General features: G+C 44.5%; 1 protein-coding gene across 1 annotated transcript in view; it reads left to right on the forward strand.

Moving 5' to 3' along the window:
• Window positions 1-26841, forward strand: part of ak5 (adenylate kinase 5) — a 292297-nt gene that overhangs the window by 97465 nt on the left and 167991 nt on the right. Inside the window, exon 6 of the mRNA XM_071376733.1 lies at window positions 912-1103. Within this exon, the coding sequence (XP_071232834.1) occupies window positions 912-1103 (192 nt within the window). The remainder of the gene's footprint in view (window positions 1-911; window positions 1104-26841) is intronic.

The following is a 26841-nucleotide window of genomic DNA, read 5'->3' on the forward strand; positions in this document are numbered from 1 at the left end:
TTAGTCAGAATGGGGTTCACCTGCACCGGCCCAGAGAGTCACCTCCTTAGTCAGAATGGGGTTCACCTGCACCGGCCCAGAGAGTCACCTCCTTAGTCAGAATAGGGTTCACCTGCACCGGCCCAGAGAGTCACCTCCTTAGTCAGAATGGGGTTCACCTGCACCGGCCCAGAGAGTCACCTCCTTAGTCAGAATGGGGTTCACCTGGACCGGCCCAGAGAGTCACCTCCTTAGTCAGAATAGGGTTCACCTGCACCGGCCCAGAGAGTCACCTCCTTAGTCAGAATAGGGTTCACCTGCACCGGCCCAGAGAGTCATCTCCTTAGTCAGAATGGGTTCACCTGATAGAGTTGGGAGAGTAGATATTGGGAGAGCTCCGCCTCTCATTAGCTCTTCCGCCTCTCGCTAGCTCTTCCGCCTCTCGTTAGCTCTTCCGCCTCTCGTTAGCTCTACCGCCTCTCGTTAGCTCTTCCGCCTCTCGCTAGCTCTTCCGCCTCACGCTAGCTCTTCCACCTCTAGTTAGCTCTTCCGCCTCTCGTTAGCTCTTCCGCCTCTCGCTAGCCCTTCCACTTTAGGTAGCCAAACAAAGCCTACATCTGGTGTTTTTACCTGTTAAGTTTATTCTTTGTAACTCCTCATCCTAACTTGGTTTGAGTTTCGCCTTTTGCTTTGTATTTTCTGAGGGAAATCTAGTAGGCATCCATGGTGCGGATGTCTCCATTTTCTAGTTGCTTCGTCAACTTTCAGTGGGAATCTCCATGGGTGTTTTTCAGAAACCGTTTAAGACCCATTCTGTTTAGTTTGTTGTTGTCGAAGTGACTCCTTTGTTTGTTCCCTTTTCTGTTCAGCGACGTAATGTATGTTTGTCTTTAGAGAACATAACACCACTGTCTGTTTATCTCCTCCAATAGATCTGTACTCCAGACCTGGTCGTGTTCCTGTCCTGTGCTAACCACCGTCTGAAGGAGCGCCTGGAGAAGCGTGCAGAGGCGACGGGTCGTCCTGACGACAACCCCAATGCAACGGAGCGCCGCCTCACCAACTTCAAACAGAACACCATCCCCTTGGTCAAATACTTCCAGGAGAGGGGACTCATCGTCACGGTAAGACAAGGGTGTGTGTGTGTGTGTCTGTGTGTGTGTGTGTGTGTGTGTGTGTGTGTGTGTGTGTGTGTGTGAGCAGTTTTTAAGCGTTGTCTATGGTGTTTACCACTCAGCAGCTGACCCTAATTCTACTTGCGGGTTAACACAAGGGGTACCATTGTTTCCTTCATTATTACCTGTCCTATTGTTGAGAGAGTAAGACTGACAGACAGGATATTACCTGTCCTATTATTGACAGAGTAAGACTGACAGACAGGGTATTTATTACCTGTCCTATTGTTGAGAGAGTAAGACTGACAGACAGGGTATTTTATTTCTCTCCCTTGAACAAACAACTTGACAGCATTGTCCTATTATTGACAGCATTGTCCTCGAGGGTGTCCAGAATCATAATTGCCATTAGAGTCCCGGTTTGCCACTTTTTCCAGTCTGTCTTTTGTTGATCTGTCCATCGATCTGCCATCCACTGGACCAGAGCCTTGGTACACACACACACACACACACACACACACACACACACACACACACACACACACACACACACACACACACACACACACACACACACACACACACACACACACACACACACACAGCCTTGCTGTTGATCTGAATGACAGGAAGGCAGAAATGGTGTTAATTGTATACTATTGGTCTCCTGTGTGTGTGTGTGTGTGTGTGTGTGTGTGTGTGTGTGTGTGTGTGTGTGTGTGTGTGTGTGTGTGTGTGTGTGTGTGTGTGTGTGTGTGTGTGTGTGTGTGTGTGTGTGTGTGTGTGTGTGTGTGTGTGTGTGTGTGTGTGTGTGTGTGTGTGTGTGTGTGTGTGTGTGTGTGTGTGTGTGTGTGTGTGTGTGTGTGTGTGTGTGTGTGCAGCCATGTTGTTAGGGAAGCACAGGGCAAAGTCCTAGAGGAAAACCTGCCTCAGTCTGCTTTCCACCAGACACTGGGAGATGAATTCACCTTTCAGTAGGACAATAACCTAAAACACAAGGCCAAATATACACTGGAGTTGCTTACTAATAAGACAGGGAATGTTCCTGAGTGGCCGAGTTACAGTTTTGACTTAAATCGGCTTGAAAATCTATGGCAAGACTTGAAAAATGGCTGTCTATCAATGATCAACAACCAACATGACAGAGTTTGTACTCAATTACTGGATTGGTCATTGTCTTTCTCCATGGTGATGGAAAGTCTGCAGGTACTAACCTAGATGACCAGCCTATGTACAATACAGTAATGTACATTTACATGAAGTGGTTTGTAAGGATGGTAAATTAATAGTGCACAAAAAAAGTGGTTGTTTTCCATCTTATTTGATCAAGAAAAATATTTCAATTTGACGTTTGTGCTTTGTGTCTTTGCCTATAACTTGGAATCTTTTGATGTGAATGTTTCAGGACAGGGTTTTGTTCTTTCTGAATTCTATTAGAATAATGATGGCTGAGAAAGGGACAGGACAACAACTCTTCCAATTCCAACTAATGTATCCTGCAAGATTCTATACTTAATAGAATCTTACCCCTACCCCCTCAGTACCACTACCCCCTGAGTACCACTACCCCCTCAGTACCCCTACCCCTCAGTACTCCTACCCCCTCAGTACCACTACCCCCTGAGGACCACTACCCCCTCAGCAGCACTACCCCCTCAGTACCCCTACCCCCTCAGCAGCACTACCCCCTCAGCATCACTACCCCCTCAGTAACCCCTACCCCCTCAGTACCCCTACCCCCTCAGTACCACTACCCCCTGAGGACCACTACCCCCTCAGTACCACTACCCCCTCAGCATCACTACCCCCTCAGCAGAACTACCCCCTCAGTACCCCTACCCCCTCAGCATCACTACCCCCTCAGTACCCCTACCCCCTCAGTACCCCTACCCCCTCAGCATCACTACCCCCTCAGTACCCCTACCCCCTCAGCATCACTACCCCCTCAGTACCTCTACTCCCTCAGCATCACTACCCCCTCAGTACCCCTACCCCCTCAGCATCACTACCCCCTCAGTACCCCTACCCCCTCAGTACCCCTACCCCCTCAGCATCACTACCCCCTCAGTACCCCTACCCCCTCAGCATCACTACCCCCTCAGCATCACTACCCCCTCAGTACCCCTACCCCCTCAGCATCACTACCCCCTCAGTATCCCTACCCCCTCAGTATCCCTACCCCCTCAGCATCACTACCCCCTCAGTATCCCTACCCCCTCAGCAGCACTACCCCCTCAGCATCACTACCCCCTCAGTATCCCTACCCCCTCAGTACCCCTACCCCCTCAGCATCACTACCCCCTCAGCATCACTACCCCCTCAGCAGCAGTACCCCCTCAGCATCACTACCCCCTCAGCATCACTACCCCCTCAGTACCCCTACCCCCTCAGTACCCCTACCCCCTCAGCATCACTACAGTGCCCCCTCAGCATCACTACCCCCCCAGTACCCCTACCCCCTCAGTACCCCTACCCCCTCAGCATCACTACAGTGCCCCATCAGCATCACTACCCCCTCAGTACCACTACCCCCTCAGTACCCCTACCCCCTCAGCAGCACTACCCCCTCAGCACCCCTACCCCCTCAGCATCACTACCCCCTCAGCATCACTACCCCCTCAGTATCCCTACCCCCTCAGTACCCCTACCCCCTCAGCATCACTACCCCCTCAGTATCCCTACCCCCTCAGTACCCCTGCCCCCTCAGCATCACTACCCCCTCAGCATCACTACCCCCTCAGCAGCACTACCCCCTCAGCATCACTACCCCCTCAGCATCACTACCCCCTCAGTACCCCTACCCCCTTAGCATCACTACAGTGCCCCCTCAGCATCACTACCCCCTCAGTACCCCTACCCCCTCAGTACCCCTACCCCCTTAGCATCACTACCCCCACAGCAGCACTACCCCCTCAGTACCCCTACCCCCTCAGTACCCCTACCCCCTCAGCATCACTACAGTGCCCCCTCAGCATCACTACAGTGCCCACTCAGCATCACTACCCCCTCAGTACCCCTACCCCCTCAGCAGCACTACCCCCTCAGTATCACTACCCCCTCAGCATCACTACCCCCTCAGCATCACTACCCCCTCAGCAGCACTACCCCCTCAGTACCCCTACCCCCTCAGCATCACTACCCCCTCAGTATCACTACCCCCTCAGCATCACTACCCCCTCAGTACCCCTACCCCCTCAGCATCACTACCCCCTCAGCATCACTACCCCCTCAGCATCACTACCCCCTCAGCAGCACTACCCCCTCAGTACCCCTACCCCCTCAGCATCACTACCCCCTCAGTACCCCTACCCCCTCAGCATCACTACCCCCTCAGTACCCCTACCCCCACAGCAGCACTACCCCCTCAGCATCACTACCCCCTCAGCATCACTACCCCCTCAGCAGCACTACCCCCTCAGTACCCCTACCCCCTCAGCATCACTACCCCCTCAGCAGCACTACCCCCTCAGCATCACTACCCCCTCAGCATCACTACCCCCTCAGCATCACTACCCCCTCAGCATCACTACCCCCTCAGCATCACTACCCCCTCAGCAGCACTACCCCCTCAGCATCACTACCCCCTCAGCAGCACTACCCCCTCAGCATCACTACCCCCTCAGCATCACTACAATGCCCCCTCAGCACCCCCAAGCTAGGTACTCAGAGGCCTTTACCTAGCCTGGGCCAAATTCACCTCATCCACCTTCAACGTGTAACACCCACCTATATTCTAGGTTGAAGATGACAGAGGATTCTAATATCCCACAACTCTTTGTGTAAATGAGGAAGAATTCTAAACAATACGACTAGCAATTAGAGTGGAAATAACAGGAAGTGAATGTTAGCAGTACAGGAAGTTTGCCATCAAAAGTGGAAAATAAATCGTAATGAATGTTAGCCAGCTACTCAGCACACACGTAGCATATCTGTTTTTGTGTCATTTAAAGCCACTTCGTTTCCTGATTTCCTGACCACTGTTTCAGGTTTTCAATGCTAATTCATTCAGATCAGCAACGGCGCTGGTCCAATGAATTGTTGGCTAACGCCGCCGCATGTAATTAATACTGTGTCTCTACCTTGGGTAACCTAGCCAGCATCAGGCTGTCTCTACCTTGGGTAACCTAGCCAGCATCAGGCTGTCTCTCTCTGGGATGTAGTGTCTCTACCTTGGGTAACCTAGCCAGCATCAGACTGTCTCTACCTTGGGTAACCTAGCCAGCATCAGACTGTCTCTACCTTGGGTAACCTAGCCAGCATCAGACTGTCTCTACCTTGGGTAACCTAGCCAGCATCAGGCTGTCTCTCTCTGGGATGTAGTGTCTCTACCTTGGGTAACCTAGCCAGCATCAGACTGTCTCTACCTTGGGTAACCTAGCCAGCATTAGGCTGTCTCTACCTTGGGTAACCTAGCCAGCATCAGGCTGTCTCTCTGGGCTGTTAGTGTCTGTACCTTGGGTAACCTAGCCTGTATCAGGCTGTCACTACCTTGGGTAACCTAGCCAGCATCAGGCTGTCTCTCTGGGCTGTTAGTGTCTCTACCTTGGGTAACCTAGCCTGCATCAGACTGTCTCTACCTTGGGTAACCTAGCCAGCATCAGGCTGTCTCTCTGGGCTGTTAGTGTCTCTACCTTGGGTAACCTAGCCTGTATCAGGCTGTCTCTCTGGGCTGTTAGTGTCTCTACCTTGGGTAATCTAGCCTGCATCAGACTGTCTCTACCTTGGGTAACCTAGCCAGCATCAGGCTGTCTCTCTGGGCTGTTAGTGTCTCTGCCTTGGGTAACCTAGCCTGTATCAGGCTGTCTCTCTCTCTCTCTGGGCTGTTAAAGGATATATTGTCTCTACCTTGGGTAACCTAGCCTGCATCAGTCTGTCTCTCTCTCTCTCTCTCTCTCTCTGGGCTGTTAAAGGATATATTGTCCCTACCTTGGGTAACCTAGCCTGCATCAGTCTGTCTCTCTCTCTCTCTGGGCTGTTTGTGGATATATTGTCTCTACCTTGGGTAACCTAGCCTGCATCAGACTGTCTCTCTCTGGGCTGTTAGTGGATATATTGTCTCTACCTTGGGTAACCTAGCCTGCATCAGGCTGTCTCTCTCTCTCTCTGGGCTGTATTGTCTTATCCTTGGGTAACCTAGCCTGCATCAGGCTGTCTCTCTCTCTCTCTGGGCTGTATTGTCTTCTCCTTGGGTAACCTAGCCTGCATCAGGCTGTCTCTCTCTGGGCTGTTAGTGGATATATTGTCTCTACCTTGGGTAACCTAGCCAGCATCAGACTGTCTCTCTCTCTCTCTGGGCTGTTTGTGGATATATTGTCTCGACCTTGGGTAACCTAGCCTGCATCAGGCTGTCTCTCTGGGCTGTTAGTGGATATATTGTCTCTACCTTGGGTAACCTAGCCAGCATCAGACTGTCTCTCTCTCTCTCTGGGCTGTTTGTGGATATATTGTCTCGACCTTGGGTAACCTAGCCTGCATCAGGCTGTCTCTCTGGGCTGTTAGTGGATATATTGTCTCGACCTTGGGTAACCTAGCCTGCATCAGGCTGTCTCTCTCTCTGGGCTGTTCCATGGTGTCATCACACACAGCAGAGCAATACGACTCAGAGGGGATAAATAGGTTAATGGTGGTGAACCAATCTGAAACTATTAAAGAGGATCATGCAGATTTAATCCTTCCTAAAGACCTCTAGCATCTCGTCTATCAGTCATCACAGCAATAAATATCAACGTCATAGTAAATGCATATTTGTATTACAGGATATCTCTCTGTTTGATGAAAATATGCTGTGGACAATTATTATCCATAGCTTGCTGGAAGAATCTTACTTTTAAGCAAAAGAACAACAAAGATTGACATTACTGTGTCTTGAACCTCTTGTCCCCACTGCCTCATAACATGAACACCCTTCGTCCATGTTAGACTGTCTGGATCCACTCCCAGCTGAAGAAGTGAGACCAGGCATTCCACCCCTCAGAGGTGGGGCTCACAGAGTCTTCTTCTCTTTATTTAACATTTGTGGTAAAAATACGAGGGGAAGCAGCACAAACCATAATGTTTGACATCCAGCTGTGTGTCTCCAGCTGTGTGTTTCTAGCTGTGTGTTTCTAGCTGTGTGTCTCCAGCTGTGTGTTTCCAGCTGTGTGTTTCTAGCTGTGTGTTTCCAGCTGTGTGTTTCTAGCTGTGTGTTTCTAGCTGTGTGTTTCTAGCTGTGTGTCTCCAGCTGTGTGTTTCTAGCTGTGTGTCTCCAGCTGTGTGTTTCCAGCTGTGTGTTTCTAGCTGTGTGTTTCTAGCTGTGTGTTTCTAGCTGTGTGTTTCCAGCTGTGTGTTTCTAGCTGTGTGTCTCCAGCTGTGTGTTTCCAGCTGTGTGTTTCTAGCTGTGTGTTTCAAGCGGTGTGTTTCCAGCTGTGTGTTTCCAGCTGTGTGTCTCTAGCTGTGTGTTTCTAGCTGTGTGTTTCCAGCTGTGTGTTTCCAGCTGTGTGTTTCCAGCTGTGTGTTTCCAGCTGTGTGTTTCTAGCTGTGTGTTTCTAGCTGTGTGTTTCCAGCTGTGTGTTTCCAGCTGTGTGTTTCACCTATGGGTCCTTGTCAAAAGTAGTGCACTTTGAGACTACATTTACATTTACATTTAAGTCATTTAGCAGACGCTCTTATCCAGAGCGACTTACAAGGGTTTTCTATTGATCAATTAGCCTTTTTAAAATGATAAACTTGGATTAGCCAACACAACGTGCCATTGGAACACAGGAGTGATGGTTGCTGACCTCACAGTGAAATGCTGAATACAACAGGTGTAGTAGACCTCACAGTGAAATGCTGAATACAACAGGTGTAGTAGACCTCACAGTGAAATGCTGAATACAACAGGTGTAGTAGACCTCACAGTGAAATGCTGAATACAACAGGTGTAGTAGACCTCACAGTGAAATGCTGAATACAACAGGTGTAGTAGACCTCACAGTGAAATGCTGAATACAACAGGTGTAGTAGACCTCACAGTGAAATGCTGAATACAACAGGTGTAGTAGACCTCACAGTGAAATGCTGAATACAACAGGTGTAGTAGACCTCACAGTGAAATGCTGAATACAACAGGTGTAGTAGACCTCACAGTGAAATGCTGAATACAACAGGTGTAGTAGACCTCACAGTGAAATGCTGAATACAACAGGTGTAGTAGACCTCACAGTGAAATGCTGAATACAACAGGTGTAGTAGACCTCACAGTGAAATGCTGAATACAACAGGTGTAGTAGACCTCACAGTGAAATGCTGAATACAACAGGTGTAGGTAGACCTCACAGTGAAATGCTGAATACAACAGGTGTAGTAGACCTCACAGTGAAATGCTGAATACAACAGGTGTAGTAGACCTCACAGTGAAATGCTGAATACAACAGGTGTAGTAGACCTCACAGTGAAATGCTGAATACAACAGGTGTAGTAGACCTCACAGTGAAATGCTGAATACAACAGGTGTAGTAGACCTCACAGTGAAATGCTGAATACAACAGGTGTAGTAGACCTCACAGTGAAATGCTGAATACAACAGGTGTAGTAGACCTCACAGTGAAATGCTGAATACAACAGGTGTAGTAGACCTCACAGTGAAATGCTGAATACAACAGGTGTAGTAGACCTCACAGTGAAATGCTGAATACAACATGTGTAGTAGACCTCACAGTGAAATGCTGAATACAACAGGTGTAGTAGACCTCACAGTGAAATGCTGAATACAACAGGTGTAGTAGACCTCACAGTGAAATGCTGAATACAACAGGTGTAGTAGACCTCACAGTGAAATGCTGAATACAACAGGTGTAGTAGACCTCACAGTGAAATGCTGAATACAACAGGTGTAGTAGACCTCACAGTGAAATGCTGAATACAACAGGTGTAGTAGACCTCACAGTGAAATGCTGAATACAACAGGTGTAGTAGACCTTACAGTGAAATGCTGAATACAACAGGTGTAGTAGACCTCACAGTGAAATGCTGAATACAACAGGTGTAGTAGACCTCACAGTGAAATGCTGAATACAACAGGTGTAGTAGACCTCACAGTGAAATGCTGAATACAACAGGTGTAGTAGACCTCACAGTGAAATGCTGAATACAACAGGTGTAGTAGACCTCACAGTGAAATGCTGAATACAACAGGTGTAGGAGACCTCACAGTGAAATGCTGAATACAACAGGTGTAGTAGACCTCACAGTGAAATGCTGAATACAACAGGTGTAGTAGACCTCACAGTGAAATGCTGAATACAACAGGTGTAGGTAGACCTTACAGTGAAATGCTGAATACAACAGGTGTAGTAGACCTTACAGTGAAATGCTGAATACAACAGGTGTAGTAGACCTTACAGTGAAATGCTGAATACAACAGGTGTAGTAGACCTCACAGTGAAATGCTGAATACAACAGGTGTAGTAGACCTCACAGTGAAATGCTGAATACAACAGGTGTAGTAGACCTCACAGTGAAATGCTGAATACAACAGGTGTAGGTAGACCTCACAGTGAAATGCTGAATACAACAGGTGTAGTAGACCTCACAGTGAAATGCTGAATACAACAGGTGTAGTAGACCTCACAGTGAAATGCTGAATACAACAGGTGTAGTAGACCTCACAGTGAAATGCTGAATACAACAGGTGTAGGTAGACCTCACAGTGAAATGCTGAATACAACAGGTGTAGTAGACCTCACAGTGAAATGCTGAATACAACAGGTGTAGGTAGACCTCACAGTGAAATGCTGAATACAACAGGTGTAGTAGACCTCACAGTGAAATGCTGAATACAACAGGTGTAGTAGACCTCACAGTGAAATGCTGAATACAACAGGTGTAGTAGACCTCACAGTGAAATGCTGAATACAACAGGTGTAGTAGACCTCACAGTGAAATGCTGAATACAACAGGTGTAGTAGACCTCACAGTGAAATGCTGAATACAACAGGTGTAGTAGACCTTACAGTGAAATGCTGAATACAACAGGTGTAGTAGACCTCACAGTGAAATGCTGAATACAACAGGTGTAGTAGACCTCACAGTGAAATGCTGAATACAACAGGTGTAGTAGACCTGACAGTGAAATGCTGAATACAACAGGTGTAGTAGACCTCACAGTGAAATGCTGAATACAACAGGTGTAGTAGACCTCACAGTGAAATGCTGAATACAACAGGTGTAGTAGACCTCACAGTGAAATGCTGAATACAACAGGTGTAGTAGACCTCACAGTGAAATGCTGAATACAACAGGTGTAGTAGACCTTACAGTGAAATGCTGAATACAACAGGTGTAGTAGACCTTACAGTGAAATGCTGAATACAACAGGTGTAGTAGACCTCACAGTGAAATGCTGAATACAACAGGTGTAGTAGACCTCACAGTGAAATGCTGAATACAACAGGTGTAGTAGACCTCACAGTGAAATGCTGAATACAACAGGTGTAGTAGACCTCACAGTGAAATGCTGAATACAACAGGTGTAGTAGACCTCACAGTGAAATGCTGAATACAACAGGTGTAGTAGACCTCACAGTGAAATGCTGAATACAACAGGTGTAGTAGACCTTACAGTGAAATGCTGAATACAACAGGTGTAGTAGACCTCACAGTGAAATGCTGAATACAACAGGTGTAGTAGACCTCACAGTGAAATGCTGAATACAACAGGTGTAGTAGACCTCACAGTGAAATGCTGAATACAACAGGTGTAGTAGACCTCACAGTGAAATGCTGAATACAACAGGTGTAGTAGACCTCACAGTGAAATGCTGAATACAACAGGTGTAGTAGACCTCACAGTGAAATGCTGAATACAACAGGTGTAGTAGACCTCACAGTGAAATGCTGAATACAACAGGTGTAGTAGACCTCACAGTGAAATGCTGAATACAACAGGTGTAGTAGACCTCACAGTGAAATGCTGAATACAACAGGTGTAGTAGACCTTACAGTGAAATGCTGAATACAACAGGTGTAGTAGACCTCACAGTGAAATGCTGAATACAACAGGTGTAGTAGACCTCACAGTGAAATGCTGAATACAACAGGTGTAGTAGACCTCACAGTGAAATGCTGAATACAACAGGTGTAGTAGACCTCACAGTGAAATGCTGAATACAACAGGTGTAGTAGACCTCACAGTGAAATGCTGAATACAACAGGTGTAGTAGACCTCACAGTGAAATGCTGAATACAACAGGTGTAGTAGACCTTACAGTGAAATGCTGAATACAACAGGTGTAGTAGACCTCACAGTGAAATGCTGAATACAACAGGTGTAGTAGACCTCACGGTGAAATGCTGAATACAACAGGTGTAGTAGACCTTACAGTGAAATGCTGAATACAACAGGTGTAGTAGACCTTACGGTGAAATGCTGAATACAACAGGTGTAGTAGACCTCAAAGTGAAATGCTTAATACAACAGGTGTAGTAGACCTTACAGTGAAATGCTGAATACAACAGGTGTAGTAGACCTTACAGTGAAATGCTGAATACAACAGGTGTAGTAGACCTCACAGTGAAATGCTGAATACAACAGGTGTAGTAGACCTTACAGTGAAATGCTGAATACAACAGGTGTAGTAGACCTTACAGTGAAATGCTGAATACAACAGGTGTAGTAGACCTCACAGTGAAATGCTGAATACAACAGGTGTAGTAGACCTCACAGTGAAATGCTGAATACAACAGGTGTAGTAGACCTTACAGTGAAATGCTGAATACAACAGGTGTAGTAGACCTCACAGTAAAATGCTGAATAGAACAGGTGTAGTAGACCTCACAGTGAAATGCTGAATACAACAGGTGTAGTAGACCTCACAGTGAAATGCTGAATACAACAGGTGTAGTAGACCTCACAGTGAAATGCTGAATACAACAGGTGTAGTAGACCTCACAGTGAAATGCTGAATACAACAGGTGTAGTAGACCTCACAGTGAAATGCTGAATACAACAGGTGTAGTAGACCTCACAGTGAAATGCTGAATACAACAGGTGTAGTAGACCTCACAGTGAAATGCTGAATACAACAGGTGTAGTAGACCTCACAGTGAAATGCTGAATACAACAGGTGTAGTAGACCTCACAGTGAAATGCTGAATACAACAGGTGTAGTAGACCTCACAGTGAAATGCTGGATACAACAGGTGTAGACCTTACAGTGAAATGCTGAATACAACAGGTGTAGACCTCACAGTGAAATGCTGAATACAACAGGTGTAGTAGACCTCACAGTGAAATGCTGAATACAGCTGGTGTAGACCTCACAGTGAAATGCTGAATACAACAGGTGTAGTAGACCTCACAGTGAAATGCTGAATACAACAGGTGTAGTAGACCTCACAGTGAAATGCTGAATACAACAGGTGTAGTAGACCTCACAGTGAAATGCTGGATACAACAGGTGTAGACCTTACAGTGAAATGCTGAATACAACAGGTGTAGTAGACCTCACAGTGAAATGCTGAATACAACAGGTGTAGTAGACCTTACAGTGAAATGCTGAATACAACAGGTGTAGTAGACATCACAGTGAAATGCTGAATACAACAGGTGTAGTAGACCTCACAGTGAAATGCTGAATACAACAGGTGTAGTAGACCTTACAGTGAAATGCTGAATACAACAGGTGTAGTAGACCTCACAGTGAAATGCTGAATACAACAGGTGTAGTAGACCTCACAGTGAAATGCTGGATACAACAGGTGTAGTAGACCTTACAGTGAAATGCTGGATACAACAGGTGTAGTAGACCTCACAGTGAAATGCTGAATACAACAGGTGTAGTAGACCTCACAGTGAAATGCTGGATACAACAGGTGTAGTAGACCTTACAGTGAAATGCTGGATACAACAGGTGTAGTAGACCTCACAGTGAAATGCTGGATACAACAGGTGTAGTAAACCTCACAGTGAAATGCTGGATACAACAGGTGTAGTAGACCTCACAGTGAAATGCTGAATACAACAGGTGTAGTAGACCTTACAGTGAAATGCTGAATACAACAGGTGTAGTAGACCTCACAGTGAAATACTGAATACAACAGGTGTAGTAGACCTCACAGTGAAATGCTGAATACAACAGGTGTAGTAGACCTTACAGTGAAATGCTGAATACAACAGGTGTAGTAGACCTCACAGTGAAATGCTGAATACAACAGGTGTAGTAGACCTCACAGTGAAATGCTGAATACAACAGGTGTAGTAGACCTCACAGTGAAATGCTGGATACAACAGGTGTAGACCTTACAGTGAAATGCTGAATACAACAGGTGTAGTAGACCTCACAGTGAAATGCTGAATACAACAGGTGTAGTAGACCTTACAGTGAAATGCTGAATACAACAGGTGTAGTAGACATCACAGTGAAATGCTGAATACAACAGGTGTAGTAGACCTCACAGTGAAATGCTGAATACAACAGGTGTAGTAGACCTTACAGTGAAATGCTGAATACAACAGGTGTAGTAGACCTCACAGTGAAATGCTGGATACAACAGGTGTAGTAGACCTTACAGTGAAATGCTGGATACAACAGGTGTAGTAGACCTCACAGTGAAATGCTGAATACAACAGGTGTAGTAGACCTCACAGTGAAATGCTGGATACAACAGGTGTAGTAGACCTTACAGTGAAATGCTGGATACAACAGGTGTAGTAGACCTCACAGTGAAATGCTGGATACAACAGGTGTAGTAGACCTCACAGTGAAATGCTGAATACAACAGGTGTAGTAGACCTCACAGTGAAATGCTGGATACAACAGGTGTAGTAGACCTCACAGTGAAATGCTGAATACAACAGGTGTAGTAGACCTTACAGTGAAATGCTGAATACAACAGGTGTAGTAGACCTCACAGTGAAATACTGAATACAACAGGTGTAGTAGACCTCACAGTGAAATGCTGAATACAACAGGTGTAGTAGACCTTACAGTGAAATGCTGAATACAACAGGTGTAGTAGACCTCACAGTGAAATACTGAATACAACAGGTGTAGTAGACCTCACAGTGAAATGCTGAATACAACAGGTGTAGTAGACCTTACAGTGAAATGCTGAATACAACAGGTGTAGTAGACCTTACAGTGAAATGCTGAATACAACAGGTGTAGTAGACCTCACAGTGAAATGCTGAATACAACAGGTGTAGTAGACCTCACAGTGAAATGCTGAATACAACAGGTGTAGTAGACCTTACAGTGAAATGCTGAATACAACAGGTGTAGTAGACCTTACAGTGAAATGCTGAATACAACAGGTGTAGTAGACCTCACAGTGAAATGCTTAATACAACAGGTGTAGTAGACCTTACAGTGAAATGCTGAATACAACAGGTGTAGTAGACCTTACAGTGAAATGCTGAATACAACAGGTGTAGTAGACCTCACAGTGAAATGCTGAATACAACAGGTGTAGTAGACCTCACAGTGAAATGCTGAATACAACAGGTGTAGTAGACCTTACAGTGAAATGCTGAATACAACAGGTGTAGTAGACCTCACAGTGAAATGCTGAATAGAACAGGTGTAGTAGACCTCACAGTGAAATGCTGAATACAACAGGTGTAGTAGACCTCACAGTGAAATGCTGAATACAACAGGTGTAGTAGACCTCACAGTGAAATGCTGAATACAACAGGTGTAGTAGACCTCACAGTGAAATGCTGAATACAACAGGTGTAGTAGACCTCACAGTGAAATGCTGAATACAACAGGTGTAGTAGACCTCACAGTGAAATGCTGAATACAACAGGTGTAGTAGACCTCACAGTGAAATGCTGAATACAACAGGTGTAGTAGACCTCACAGTGAAATGCTGAATACAACAGGTGTAGTAGACCTCACAGTGAAATGCTGAATACAACAGGTGTAGTAGACCTCACAGTGAAATGCTGAATACAACAGGTGTAGTAGACCTCACAGTGAAATGCTGGATACAACAGGTGTAGACCTTACAGTGAAATGCTGAATACAACAGGTGTAGTAGACCTTACAGTGAAATGCTGAATACAACAGGTGTAGTAGACCTCACAGTGAAATGCTGAATACAACAGGTGTAGTAGACCTCACAGTGAAATGCTGAATACAACAGGTGTAGTAGACCTCACAGTGAAATGCTGAATACAACAGGTGTAGTAGACCTCACAGTGAAATGCTGAATACAACAGGTGTAGTAGACCTCACAGTGAAATGCTGAATACAACAGGTGTAGTAGACCTCACAGTGAAATGCTGAATACAACAGGTGTAGTAGACCTCACAGTGAAATGCTGAATACAACAGGTGTAGTAGACCTCACAGTGAAATGCTGAATACAACAGGTGTAGTAGACCTCACAGTGAAATGCTGAATACAACAGGTGTAGTAGACCTCACAGTGAAATGCTGAATACAACAGGTGTAGTAGACCTCACAGTGAAATGCTGGATACAACAGGTGTAGACCTTACAGTGAAATGCTGAATACAACAGGTGTAGACCTCACAGTGAAATGCTGAATACAACAGGTGTAGTAGACCTCACAGTGAAATGCTGAATACAACAGGTGTAGTAGACCTTACAGTGAAATGCTGAATACAACAGGTGTAGTAGACATCACAGTGAAATGCTGAATACAACAGGTGTAGTAGACCTCACAGTGAAATGCTGAATACAACAGGTGTAGTAGACCTTACAGTGAAATGCTGAATACAACAGGTGTAGTAGACCTCACAGTGAAATGCTGAATACAACAGGTGTAGTAGACCTCACAGTGAAATGCTGGATACAACAGGTGTAGTAGACCTTACAGTGAAATGCTGGATACAACAGGTGTAGTAGACCTCACAGTGAAATGCTGAATACAACAGGTGTAGTAGACCTCACAGTGAAATGCTGGATACAACAGGTGTAGTAGACCTTACAGTGAAATGCTGGATACAACAGGTGTAGTAGACCTCACAGTGAAATGCTGGATACAACAGGTGTAGTAGACCTCACAGTGAAATGCTGGATACAACAGGTGTAGTAGACCTTACAGTGAAATGCTGGATACAACAGGTGTAGTAGACCTCACAGTGAAATGCTGAATACAACAGGTGTAGTAGACCTTACAGTGAAATGCTGAATACAACAGGTGTAGTAGACCTCACAGTGAAATACTGAATACAACAGGTGTAGTAGACCTCACAGTGAAATGCTGAATACAACAGGTGTAGTAGACCTTACAGTGAAAATGCTGAATACAACAGGTGTAGTAGACCTCACAGTGAAATGCTGAATACAACAGGTGTAGTAGACCTCACAGTGAAATGCTGAATACAACAGGTGTAGTAGACCTCACAGTGAAATGCTGGATACAACAGGTGTAGACCTTACAGTGAAATGCTGAATACAACAGGTGTAGTAGACCTCACAGTGAAATGCTGAATACAACAGGTGTAGTAGACCTTACAGTGAAATGCTGAATACAACAGGTGTAGTAGACATCACAGTGAAATGCTGAATACAACAGGTGTAGTAGACCTCACAGTGAAATGCTGAATACAACAGGTGTAGTAGACCTCACAGTGAAATGCTGAATACAACAGGTGTAGTAGACCTCACAGTGAAATGCTGGATACAACAGGTGTAGTAGACCTTACAGTGAAATTCTGGATACAACAGGTGTAGTAGACCTCACAGTGAAATGCTGAATACAACAGGTGTAGTAGACCTCACAGTGAAATGCTGGATACAACAGGTGTAGTAGACCTTACAGTGAAATGCTGGATACAACAGGTGTAGTAGACCTCACAGTGAAATGCTGAATACAACAGGTGTAGTAGACCTCACAGTGAAATGCTGGATACAACAGGTGTAGTAGACCTCACAGTGAAATGCTGAATACAACAGGTGTAGTAGACCTCACAGTGAAATGCTGGATACAACAGGTGTAGACCTTACAGTGAAATGCTGAATACAACAGGTGTAGTAGACCTCACAGTGAAATGCTGAATACAACAGGTGTAGTAGACCTCACAGTGAAATGCTGAATACAACAGGTGTAGTAGACCTTACAGTGAAATGCTGAATACAACAGGTGTAGTAGACCTCACAGTGAAATGCTGAATACAACAGGTGTAGTAGACCTCACAGTGAAATGCTGAATACAACAGGTGTAGTAGACCTCACAGTGAAATGCTGAATACAACAGGTGTAGTAGACCTCACAGTGAAATGCTGAATACAACAGGTGTAGTAGACCTCACAGTGAAATGCTGAATACAACAGGTGTAGTAGACCTCACAGTGAAATGCTGAATACAACAGGTGTAGTAGACCTCACAGTGAAATGCTGAATACAACAGGTGTAGTAGACCTCACAGTGAAATGCTGAATACAACAGGTGTAGTAGACCTCACAGTGAAATGCTGAATACAACAGGTGTAGTAGACCTCACAGTGAAATGCTGAATACAACAGGTGTAGTAGACCTCACAGTGAAATGCTGAATACAACAGGTGTAGTAGACCTTACAGTGAAATGCTGAATACAACAGGTGTAGACCTCACAGTGAAATGCTGAATACAACAGGTGTAGTAGACCTCACAGTGAAATGCTGAATACAACAGGTGTAGTAGACCTTACAGTGAAATGCTGAATACAACAGGTGTAGTAGACCTCACAGTGAAATGCTGAATACAACAGGTGTAGTAGACCTCACAGTGAAATGCTGGATACAACAGATGTAGTAGACCTTACAGTGAAATGCTGGATACAACAGGTGTAGTAGACCTCACAGTGAAATGCTGAATACAACAGGTGTAGTAGACCTCACAGTGAAATGCTGGATACAACAGGTGTAGTAGACCTTACAGTGAAATGCTGGATACAACAGGTGTAGTAGACCTCACAGTGAAATGCTGGATACAACAGGTGTAGTAGACCTCACAGTGAAATGCTGGATACAACAGGTGTAGTAGACCCTACAGTGAAATGCTGGATACAACAGGTGTAGTAGACCTCACAGTGAAATGCTGAATACAACAGGTGTAGTAGACCTTACAGTGAAATGCTGAATACAACAGGTGTAGTAGACCTCACAGTGAAATACTGAATACAACAGGTGTAGTAGACCTCACAGTGAAATGCTGAATACAACAGGTGTAGTAGACCTCACAGTGAAATGCTGGATACAACAGGTGTAGTAGACCTTACAGTGAAATTCTGGATACAACAGGTGTAGTAGACCTCACAGTGAAATGCTGAATACAACAGGTGTAGTAGACCTCACAGTGAAATGCTGGATACAACAGGTGTATTAGACCTTACAGTGAAATGCTGGATACAACAGGTGTAGTAGACCTCACAGTGAAATGCTGGATACAACAGGTGTAGTAGACCTCACAGTGAAATGCTGAATACAACAGGTGTAGTAGACCTCACAGTGAAATGCTGGATACAACAGGTGTAGTAGACCTCACAGTGAAATGCTGAATACAACAGGTGTAGTAGACCTTACAGTGAAATGCTGAATACAACAGGTGTAGTAGACCTCACAGTGAAATACTGAATACAACAGGTGTAGTAGACCTCACAGTGAAATGCTGAATACAACAGGTGTAGTAGACCTTACAGTGAAATGCTGAATACAACAGGTGTAGTAGACCTCACAGTGAAATGCTGAATACAACAGGTGTAGGTAGACCTCACAGTGAAATGCTGAATACAACAGGTGTAGTAGACCTCACAGTGAAATGCTGAATACAACAGGTGTAGTAGACCTTACAGTGAAATGCTGAATACAACAGGTGTAGTAGACCTCACAGTGAAATCCTGAATACAACAGGTGTAGTAGACCTTACAGTGAAATGCTGAATACAACAGGTGTAGTAGACCTCACAGTGAAATGCTGAATACAACAGGTGTAGTAGACCTCACGGTGAAATGCTGAATACAACAGGTGTAGTAGACCTTACAGTGAAATGCTGAATACAACAGGTGTAGTAGACCTTACAGTGAAATGCTGAATACAACAGGTGTAGTAGACCTTACAGTGAAATGCTGAATACAACAGGTGTAGTAGACCTTACAGTGAAATGCCGAATACAACAGGTGTAGTAGACCTCACAGTGAAATGCTGAATACAACAGTTGTAGTAGACCTTACAGTGAAATGCTGAATACAACAGGTGTAGTAGACCTCACAGTGAAATGCTGGATACAACAGGTGTAGTAGACCTTACAGTGAAATGCTGAATACAACAGGTGTAGTAGACCTCACAGTGAAATGCTGAATACAACAGGTGTAGACCTTACAGTGAAATACTGAATACAACAGGTGTAGTAGACCTCACAGTGAAATGCTGAATAGAACAGGTGTAGTAGACCTCACAGTGAAATGCTGAATACAACAGGTGTAGTAGACCTTACAGTGAAATGCTGAATACAACAGGTGTAGTAGACCTTACAGTGAAATGCTGAATACAACAGGTGTAGTAGACCTTACAGTGAAATGCTGAATACAACAGGTGTAGTAGACCTCACAGTGAAATGCTGAATACAACAGGTGTAGTAGACCTCACAGTGAAATGCTGAATACAACAGGTGTAGTAGACCTTACAGTGAAATGCTGAATACAACAGGTGTAGTAGACCTTACAGTGAAATGCTGAATACAACAGGTGTAGTAGACCTTACGGTGAAATGCTGAATACAACAGGTGTAGTAGACCTTACGGTGACATGCTGAATACAACAGGTGTAGGTAGACCTCACAGTGAAATGCTGAATACAACAGGTGTAGTAGACCTCACAGTGAAATGCTGAATACAACAGGTGTAGTAGACCTCACAGTGAAATGCTGAATACAACAGGTGTAGTAGACCTCACAGTGAAATGCTGAATACAACAGGTGTAGTAGACCTTACAGTGAAATGCTGAATACAACAGGTGTAGTAGACCTTACAGTGAAATGCTGAATACAACAGGTGTAGTAGACCTTACAGTGAAATGCTGAATACAACAGGTGTAGTAGACCTTACAGTGAAATGCTGAATACAACAGGTGTAGTAGACCTCACAGTGAAATGCTGAATACAACAGGTGTAGACCTCACAGTGAAATGCTGAATACAACAGTTGTAGTAGACCTTACAGTGAAATGCTGAATACAACAGGTGTAGTAGACCTCACAGTGAAATGCTGGATACAACAGGTGTAGTAGACCTTACAGTGAAATGCTGAATACAACAGGTGTAGTAGACCTCACAGTGAAATGCTGAATACAACAGGTGTAGACCTTACAGTGAAATACTGAATACAACAGGTGTAGTAGACCTCACAGTGAAATGCTGAATAGAACAGGTGTAGTAGACCTCACAGTGAAATGCTGAATACAACAGGTGTAGTAGACCTCACAGTGAAATGCTGAATACAACAGGTGTAGTAGACCTTACAGTGAAATACTGAATACAACAGGTGTAGTAGACCTCACAGTGAAATGCTGAATACAACAGGTGTAGTAGACCTTACAGTGAAATGCTGAATACAACAGGTGTAGTAGACCTTACAGTGAAATGCTGAATACAACAGGTGTAGTAGACCTTACAGTGAAATGCTGAATACAACAGGTGTAGTAGACCTCACAGTGAAATGCTGAATACAACAGGTGTAGTAGACCTCACAGTGAAATGCTGAATACAACAGGTGTAGTAGACCTTACAGTGAAATGCTGAATACAACAGGTGTAGTAGACTTCACAGTGAAATGCTGAATACAACAGGTGTAGTAGACCTCACAGTGAAATGCTGAATACAACAGGTGTAGGTAGACCTCACAGTGAAATGCTGAATACAACAGGTGTAGTAGACCTCACAGTGAAATGCTGAATACAACAGGTGTAGTAGACCTCACAGTGAAATGCTGAATACAACAGGTGTAGTAGACCTCACAGTGAAATGCTGAATACAACAGGTGTAGTAGACCTCACAGTGAAATGCTGAATACAACAGGTGTAGTAGACCTTACAGTGAAATGCTGAATACAACAGGTGTAGTAGACCTTACAGTGAAATGCTGAATACAACAGGTGTAGTAGACCTTACAGTGAAATGCTGAATACAACAGGTGTAGTAGACCTCACAGTGAAATGCTGAATACAACAGGTGTAGACCTCACAGTGAAATGCTGAATACAACAGTTGTAGTAGACCTTACAGTGAAATGCTGAATACAACAGGTGTAGTAGACCTCACAGTGAAATGCTGGATACAACAGGTGTAGTAGACCTTACAGTGAAATGCTGAATACAACAGGTGTAGTAGACCTCACAGTGAAATGCTGAATACAACAGGTGTAGACCTTACAGTGAAATACTGAATACAACAGGTGTAGTAGACCTCACAGTGAAATACTGAATAGAACAGGTGTAGTAGACCTCACAGTGAAATGCTGAATACAACAGGTGTAGTAGACCTTACAGTGAAATGCTGAATACAACAGGTGTAGTAGACCTTACAGTGAAATGCTGAATACAACAGGTGTAGTAGACCTTACAGTGAAATGCTGAATACAACAGGTGTAGTAGACCTCACAGTGAAATGCTGAATACAACAGGTGTAGTAGACCTCACAGTGAAATGCTGAATACAACAGGTGTAGTAGACCTTACAGTGAAATGCTGAATACAACAGGTGTAGTAGACCTTACAGTGAAATGCTGAATACAACAGGTGTAGTAGACCTTACAGTGAAATGCTGAATAGAACAGGTGTAGTAGACCTCACAGTGAAATGCTGAATACAACAGGTGTAGTAGACCTTACAGTGAAATGCTGAATACAACAGGTGTAGTAGACCTTACAGTGAAATGCTGAATACAACAGGTGTAGTAGACCTCACAGTGAAATGCTTACTTATGAGCCCCTAACCAACAATGCTGTTTAAATACAGATAAGAGCAGCAGTGAAATAACAACAGAGAGACTATATACAGGGGAGTACCGGTACAGAGTCAATGTGCGGGGGCACCGGTAAGTTTAGGTAATATGTACATGTAGGTAGAGTTATTAAAGTGACTATGCATAGATGATAACAACAGAGTGTATTAGTGATTTAAAGAGAGGGTGAGAGGACAGGACAGTAGAGAGCGTGTGTAGGAAGAAAGATATGAACACAGAGAGAGAGAAATATGTGCAGGGGCGATAGATAGAATATTTACAGGACGAGAGAGGGAGGAGAGACAGAGAGACAGAGAGAGAGAGAGAGAGAGAGAGAGAGAGAGAGAGAGAGAGAGAGAGAGAGAGAGAGAGAGAGAGAGAGAGAGAGAGAGAGAGAGAGAGAGAGAGAGAGAGAGAGAGAGAGAGAGAGAGAGAGAGAGAGAGAGAGAGAGAGAGAGAGAGAGAGAGAGAGAGAATAAAGTTTGGAAACCTACCAAAAAACAATTAGGCAACAGCAAATTCAATCCCTTTTAGACAACTTCCTGGGTAAAACGTTCCACTGCAATAGTGAAGGTGTAAACTTGGCAGTAGAAAATCTTAACAGTATATTTGACCTCTCAGCTTCCCTATCAAATCTAAAAATCTCAAATAGAAAACCGAAGAAAATGAACAACAATGACAAATGGTTTGATAAAGAATGCAAAAATCTAAGAAAGAAATTGAGAAACCTGTCCAACCAAAAACATAGAGACCCGGAAAACCTGAGTCTACGCCTTCACTATGGTGAATCACTAAAACAATACAGAAATACACTACGGAAAAAGAAGGAACAGCACGTCAGAAATCAGCTCAATGTAATTGAAGAATCCATAGACTCTAACCAATTCTGGGAAAATTGGAAAACACTAAACAAACAACAACACGAAGAATTATCTATCCAAAATGGAGATGTATGGGTAAACCACTTCTCCAATCTTTTTGGCTCTATAACAAAGAATAAAGAGCAAAAACATATACATGATCAAATACAAATCCTAGAATCAACTATTAAAGACTACCAGAACCCACTGGATTCTCCAATTACCTTGAATGAGTTACAGGACAAAATAAAAACCCTCCAACCCAAAAAGGCCTGTGGTGTTGATGGTATCCTTAATGAAATGATCAAATATACAGACAACAAATTCCAATTGGCTATATTAAAACTCTTTAACATCGTCCTTAGCTCTGGCATCTTCCCCAATATTTGGAACCAAGGACTGATCACCCCAATCCACAAAAGTGGAGACAAATTTGACCCCAATAACTACCGTGGAATATGCGTCAACAGTAACCTTGGGAAAATACTCTGCATTATCATTAACAGCAGACTCGTACATTTCCTCAATGAAAACAATGTACTGAGCAAATGTCAAATTGGCTTTTTACCAAATTACCGTACAACAGACCATGTATTCACCCTACACACCCTAATTGACAACCAAACAAACCAAAACAAAGGCAAAGTCTTCTCATGCTTTGTTGATTTCAAAAAAGCCTTCGACTCAATTTGGCATGAGGGTCTGCTATACAAATTGATGGAAAGTGGTGTTGGGGGTAAAACATACGACATCATAAAATCCATGTACACAAACAACAAGTGTGCGGTTAAAATTGGCAAAAAACACACACATTTCTTCACACAGGGTCGTGGGGTGAGACAGGGATGCAGCTTAAGCCCCACCCTCTTCAACATATATATCAACGAATTGGCGCGGGCACTAGAACAGTCTGCAGCACCCGGTCTCACCCTACTAGAATCCGAAGTCAAATGTCTACTGTTTGCTGATGATCTGGTGCTTCTGTCACCAACCAAGGAGGGCCTACAGCAGCACCTAGATCTTCTGCACAGATTCTGTCAGACCTGGGCCCTGACAGTAAATCTCAGTAAGACCAAAATAATGGTGTTCCAAAAAAGGTCCAGTCGCCAGGACCACAAATTCCATCTAGACACCGTTGCCCTAGAGCACACAAAAAACTATACATACCTCGGCCTAAACATCAGCACCACAGGTAGCTTCCACAGAGCTGTGAACGATCTGAGAGACAAGGCAAGAAGGGCATTCTATGCCATCAAAAGGAACATAAATTTCAACATACCAATTAGGATCTGGCTAAAAATACTTGAATCAGTCATAGAGCCCATTGCCCTTTATGGTTGTGAGGTCTGGGGTCCGCTCACCAACCAAGATTTCACAAAATGGGACAAACACCAAATTGAGACTCTGCATGCAGAATTCTGCAAAAATATCCTCCGTGTACAACGTAGAACACCAAATAATGCATGCAGAGCAGAATTAGGCCGATACCCACTAATTATCAAAATCCAGAAAAGAGCCGTTAAATTCTACAACCACCTAAAAGGAAGCGATTCCCAAACCTTCCATAACAAAGCCATCACCTACAGAGAGATGAACCTGGAGAAGAGTCCCCTAAGCAAGCTGGTCCTAGGGCTCTGTTCACAAACACAAACACACCCCACAGAGCCCCAGGACAACAGCACAATTAGACCCAACCAAATCATGAGAAAACAAAAAGATAATTACTTGACACATTGGAAAGAATTAACAAAAAAACAGAGCAAACTAGAATGCTATTTGGCCCTAAACAGAGAGTATACAGTGGCAGAATACCTAACCACTGTGACTGACCCAAACTTAAGGAAAGCTTTGACTATGTACAGACTCAGTGAGCATAGCCTTGCTATTGAGAAAGGCCGCCGTAGGCAGACATGGCTCTCAAGAGAAGACAGGCTATGTGCTCACTGCCCACAAAATGAGGTGGAAACTGAGCTGCACTTCCTAACCTCCTGCCCAATGTATGACCATATTAGAGAGACATATTTCCCTCAGATTACACAGATCCACAAAGAATTCGAAAACAAATCCAATTTTGATAAACTCCCATATCTACTGGGTGAAATTCCACAGTGTGCCATCACAGCAGCAAGATTTGTGACCTGTTGCCACAAGAAAAGGGCAACCAGTGAAGAACAAACACCATTGTAAATACAACCCATATTTATGTTTATTTATTTTAACTTGTGTGCTTTAACCATTTGTACATTGTTACAACACTGCATATATATAATATGACATTTGTAATGTCTTTATTGTTTTGAAACTTCTGTATGTGTAATGTTTACTGTTCATTTTTATTGTTTATTTGACTTTTGTATATTATCTACCTCACTTGCTTTGGCAATGTTAACACATGTTTCCCATGCCAATAAAGCCCCTTGAATTGGAGAGAGAGAGAGAGAGAGAGAGAGAGAGAGAGAGAGAGAGAGAGAGAGAGAGAGAGAGAGAGAGAGAGAGAGAGAGAGAGAGAGAGAGAGAGAGAGAGAGAGAGAGAGAGAGAGAGAGAGAGAGAGAGAGAGAGAGAGAGAGAGAGAGAGAGAGAGAGAGAGAGAGAGAGAGAGAGAAAAGGTTAGATTCTGAAGTCCCGGGAGGACATTGGGTGGGCATGTGAGTTGACCCATAAAAACACTTGTGGCCCTGAGGTATGGCTAAAGCCTCTTCCACTTAGACTGCCACAAGGCTTGTGCACCTCACCTGTCTCTCCTCTCCACACCTGAGGTCTGTCAGATACTGCACATCCCAGCATTAGAGAGAATAATCCCAAACATTCAGCGGTAAACAGAACCGTCATTTGTGCACCTTTTTTCTTTAGCGTCTTTACGCAGTACCACCTATTGTGGAACACAACACACACACACACACACACACACACACACACACACACACACACACACACACACACACACACACACACACACACACACACACACACACACACACACACACACACACAGAAATATAATGACACATTTTAGTTGTCTTAAAGGGGAGGATGACACTATTAGGTGGGTAAGGAGGTGAGAGGGTCTTAAAGGGGAGGATGACACTATTAGGTGGGGGTAAGGAGGTGAGAGGGTCTTAAAGGGGAGGATGACACTATTAGGTGGGGGTAAGGAGGTGAGAGGGTCTTAAAGGGGAGGATGACACTATTAGGTGGGTAAGGAAGTGAGAGGGTCTTAAAGGGGAGGATGACACTATTAGGTGGGGGTAAGGAGGTGAGAGGGTCTTAAAGGGGAGGATGACACTATTAGGTGGGGGTAAGGAGGTGAGAGGGTCTTAAAGGGGAGGATGACACTATTAGGTGGGTAAGGAAGTGAGAGGGTCTTAAAGGGGAGGATGACACTATTAGGTGGGGGTAAGGAGGTGAGAGGGTCTTAAAGGGGAGGATGACACTATTAGGTGGGTAAGGAGGTGAGAGGGTCTTAAAGGGGAGGATGACACTATTAGGTGGGGGTAAGGAGGTGAGAGGGTCTTAAAGGGGAGGATGACACTATTAGGTGGGGGTAAGGAGGTGAGAGGGTCTTAAAGGGGAGGATGACACTATTAGGTGGGTAAGGAAGTGAGAGGGTCTTAAAGGGGAGGATGACACTATTAGGTGGGGGTAAGGAGGTGAGAGGGTCTTAAAGGGGAGGATGACACTATTAGGTGGGTAAGGAGGTGAGAGGGTCTTAAAGGGGAGGATGACACTATTAGGTGGGGGTAAGGAGGTGAGAGGGTCTTAAAGGGGAGGATGACACTATTAGGTGGGTAAGGAAGTGAGAGGGTCTTAAAGGGGAGGATGACACTATTAGGTGGGGGTAAGGAGGTGAGAGGGTCTTAAAGGGGAGGATGACACTATTAGGTGGGTAAGGAGGTGAGAGGGTCTTAAAGGGGAGGATGACACTATTAGGTGGGTAAGGAGGTGAGAGGGTCTTAAAGGGGAGGATGACACTATTAGGTGGGGGTAAGGAG

This window comes from Salvelinus alpinus, chromosome 30 (genome assembly GCF_045679555.1).
Source record: "Salvelinus alpinus chromosome 30, SLU_Salpinus.1, whole genome shotgun sequence".
In the NCBI taxonomy this organism is placed as follows: domain Eukaryota; kingdom Metazoa; phylum Chordata; class Actinopteri; order Salmoniformes; family Salmonidae; genus Salvelinus; species Salvelinus alpinus.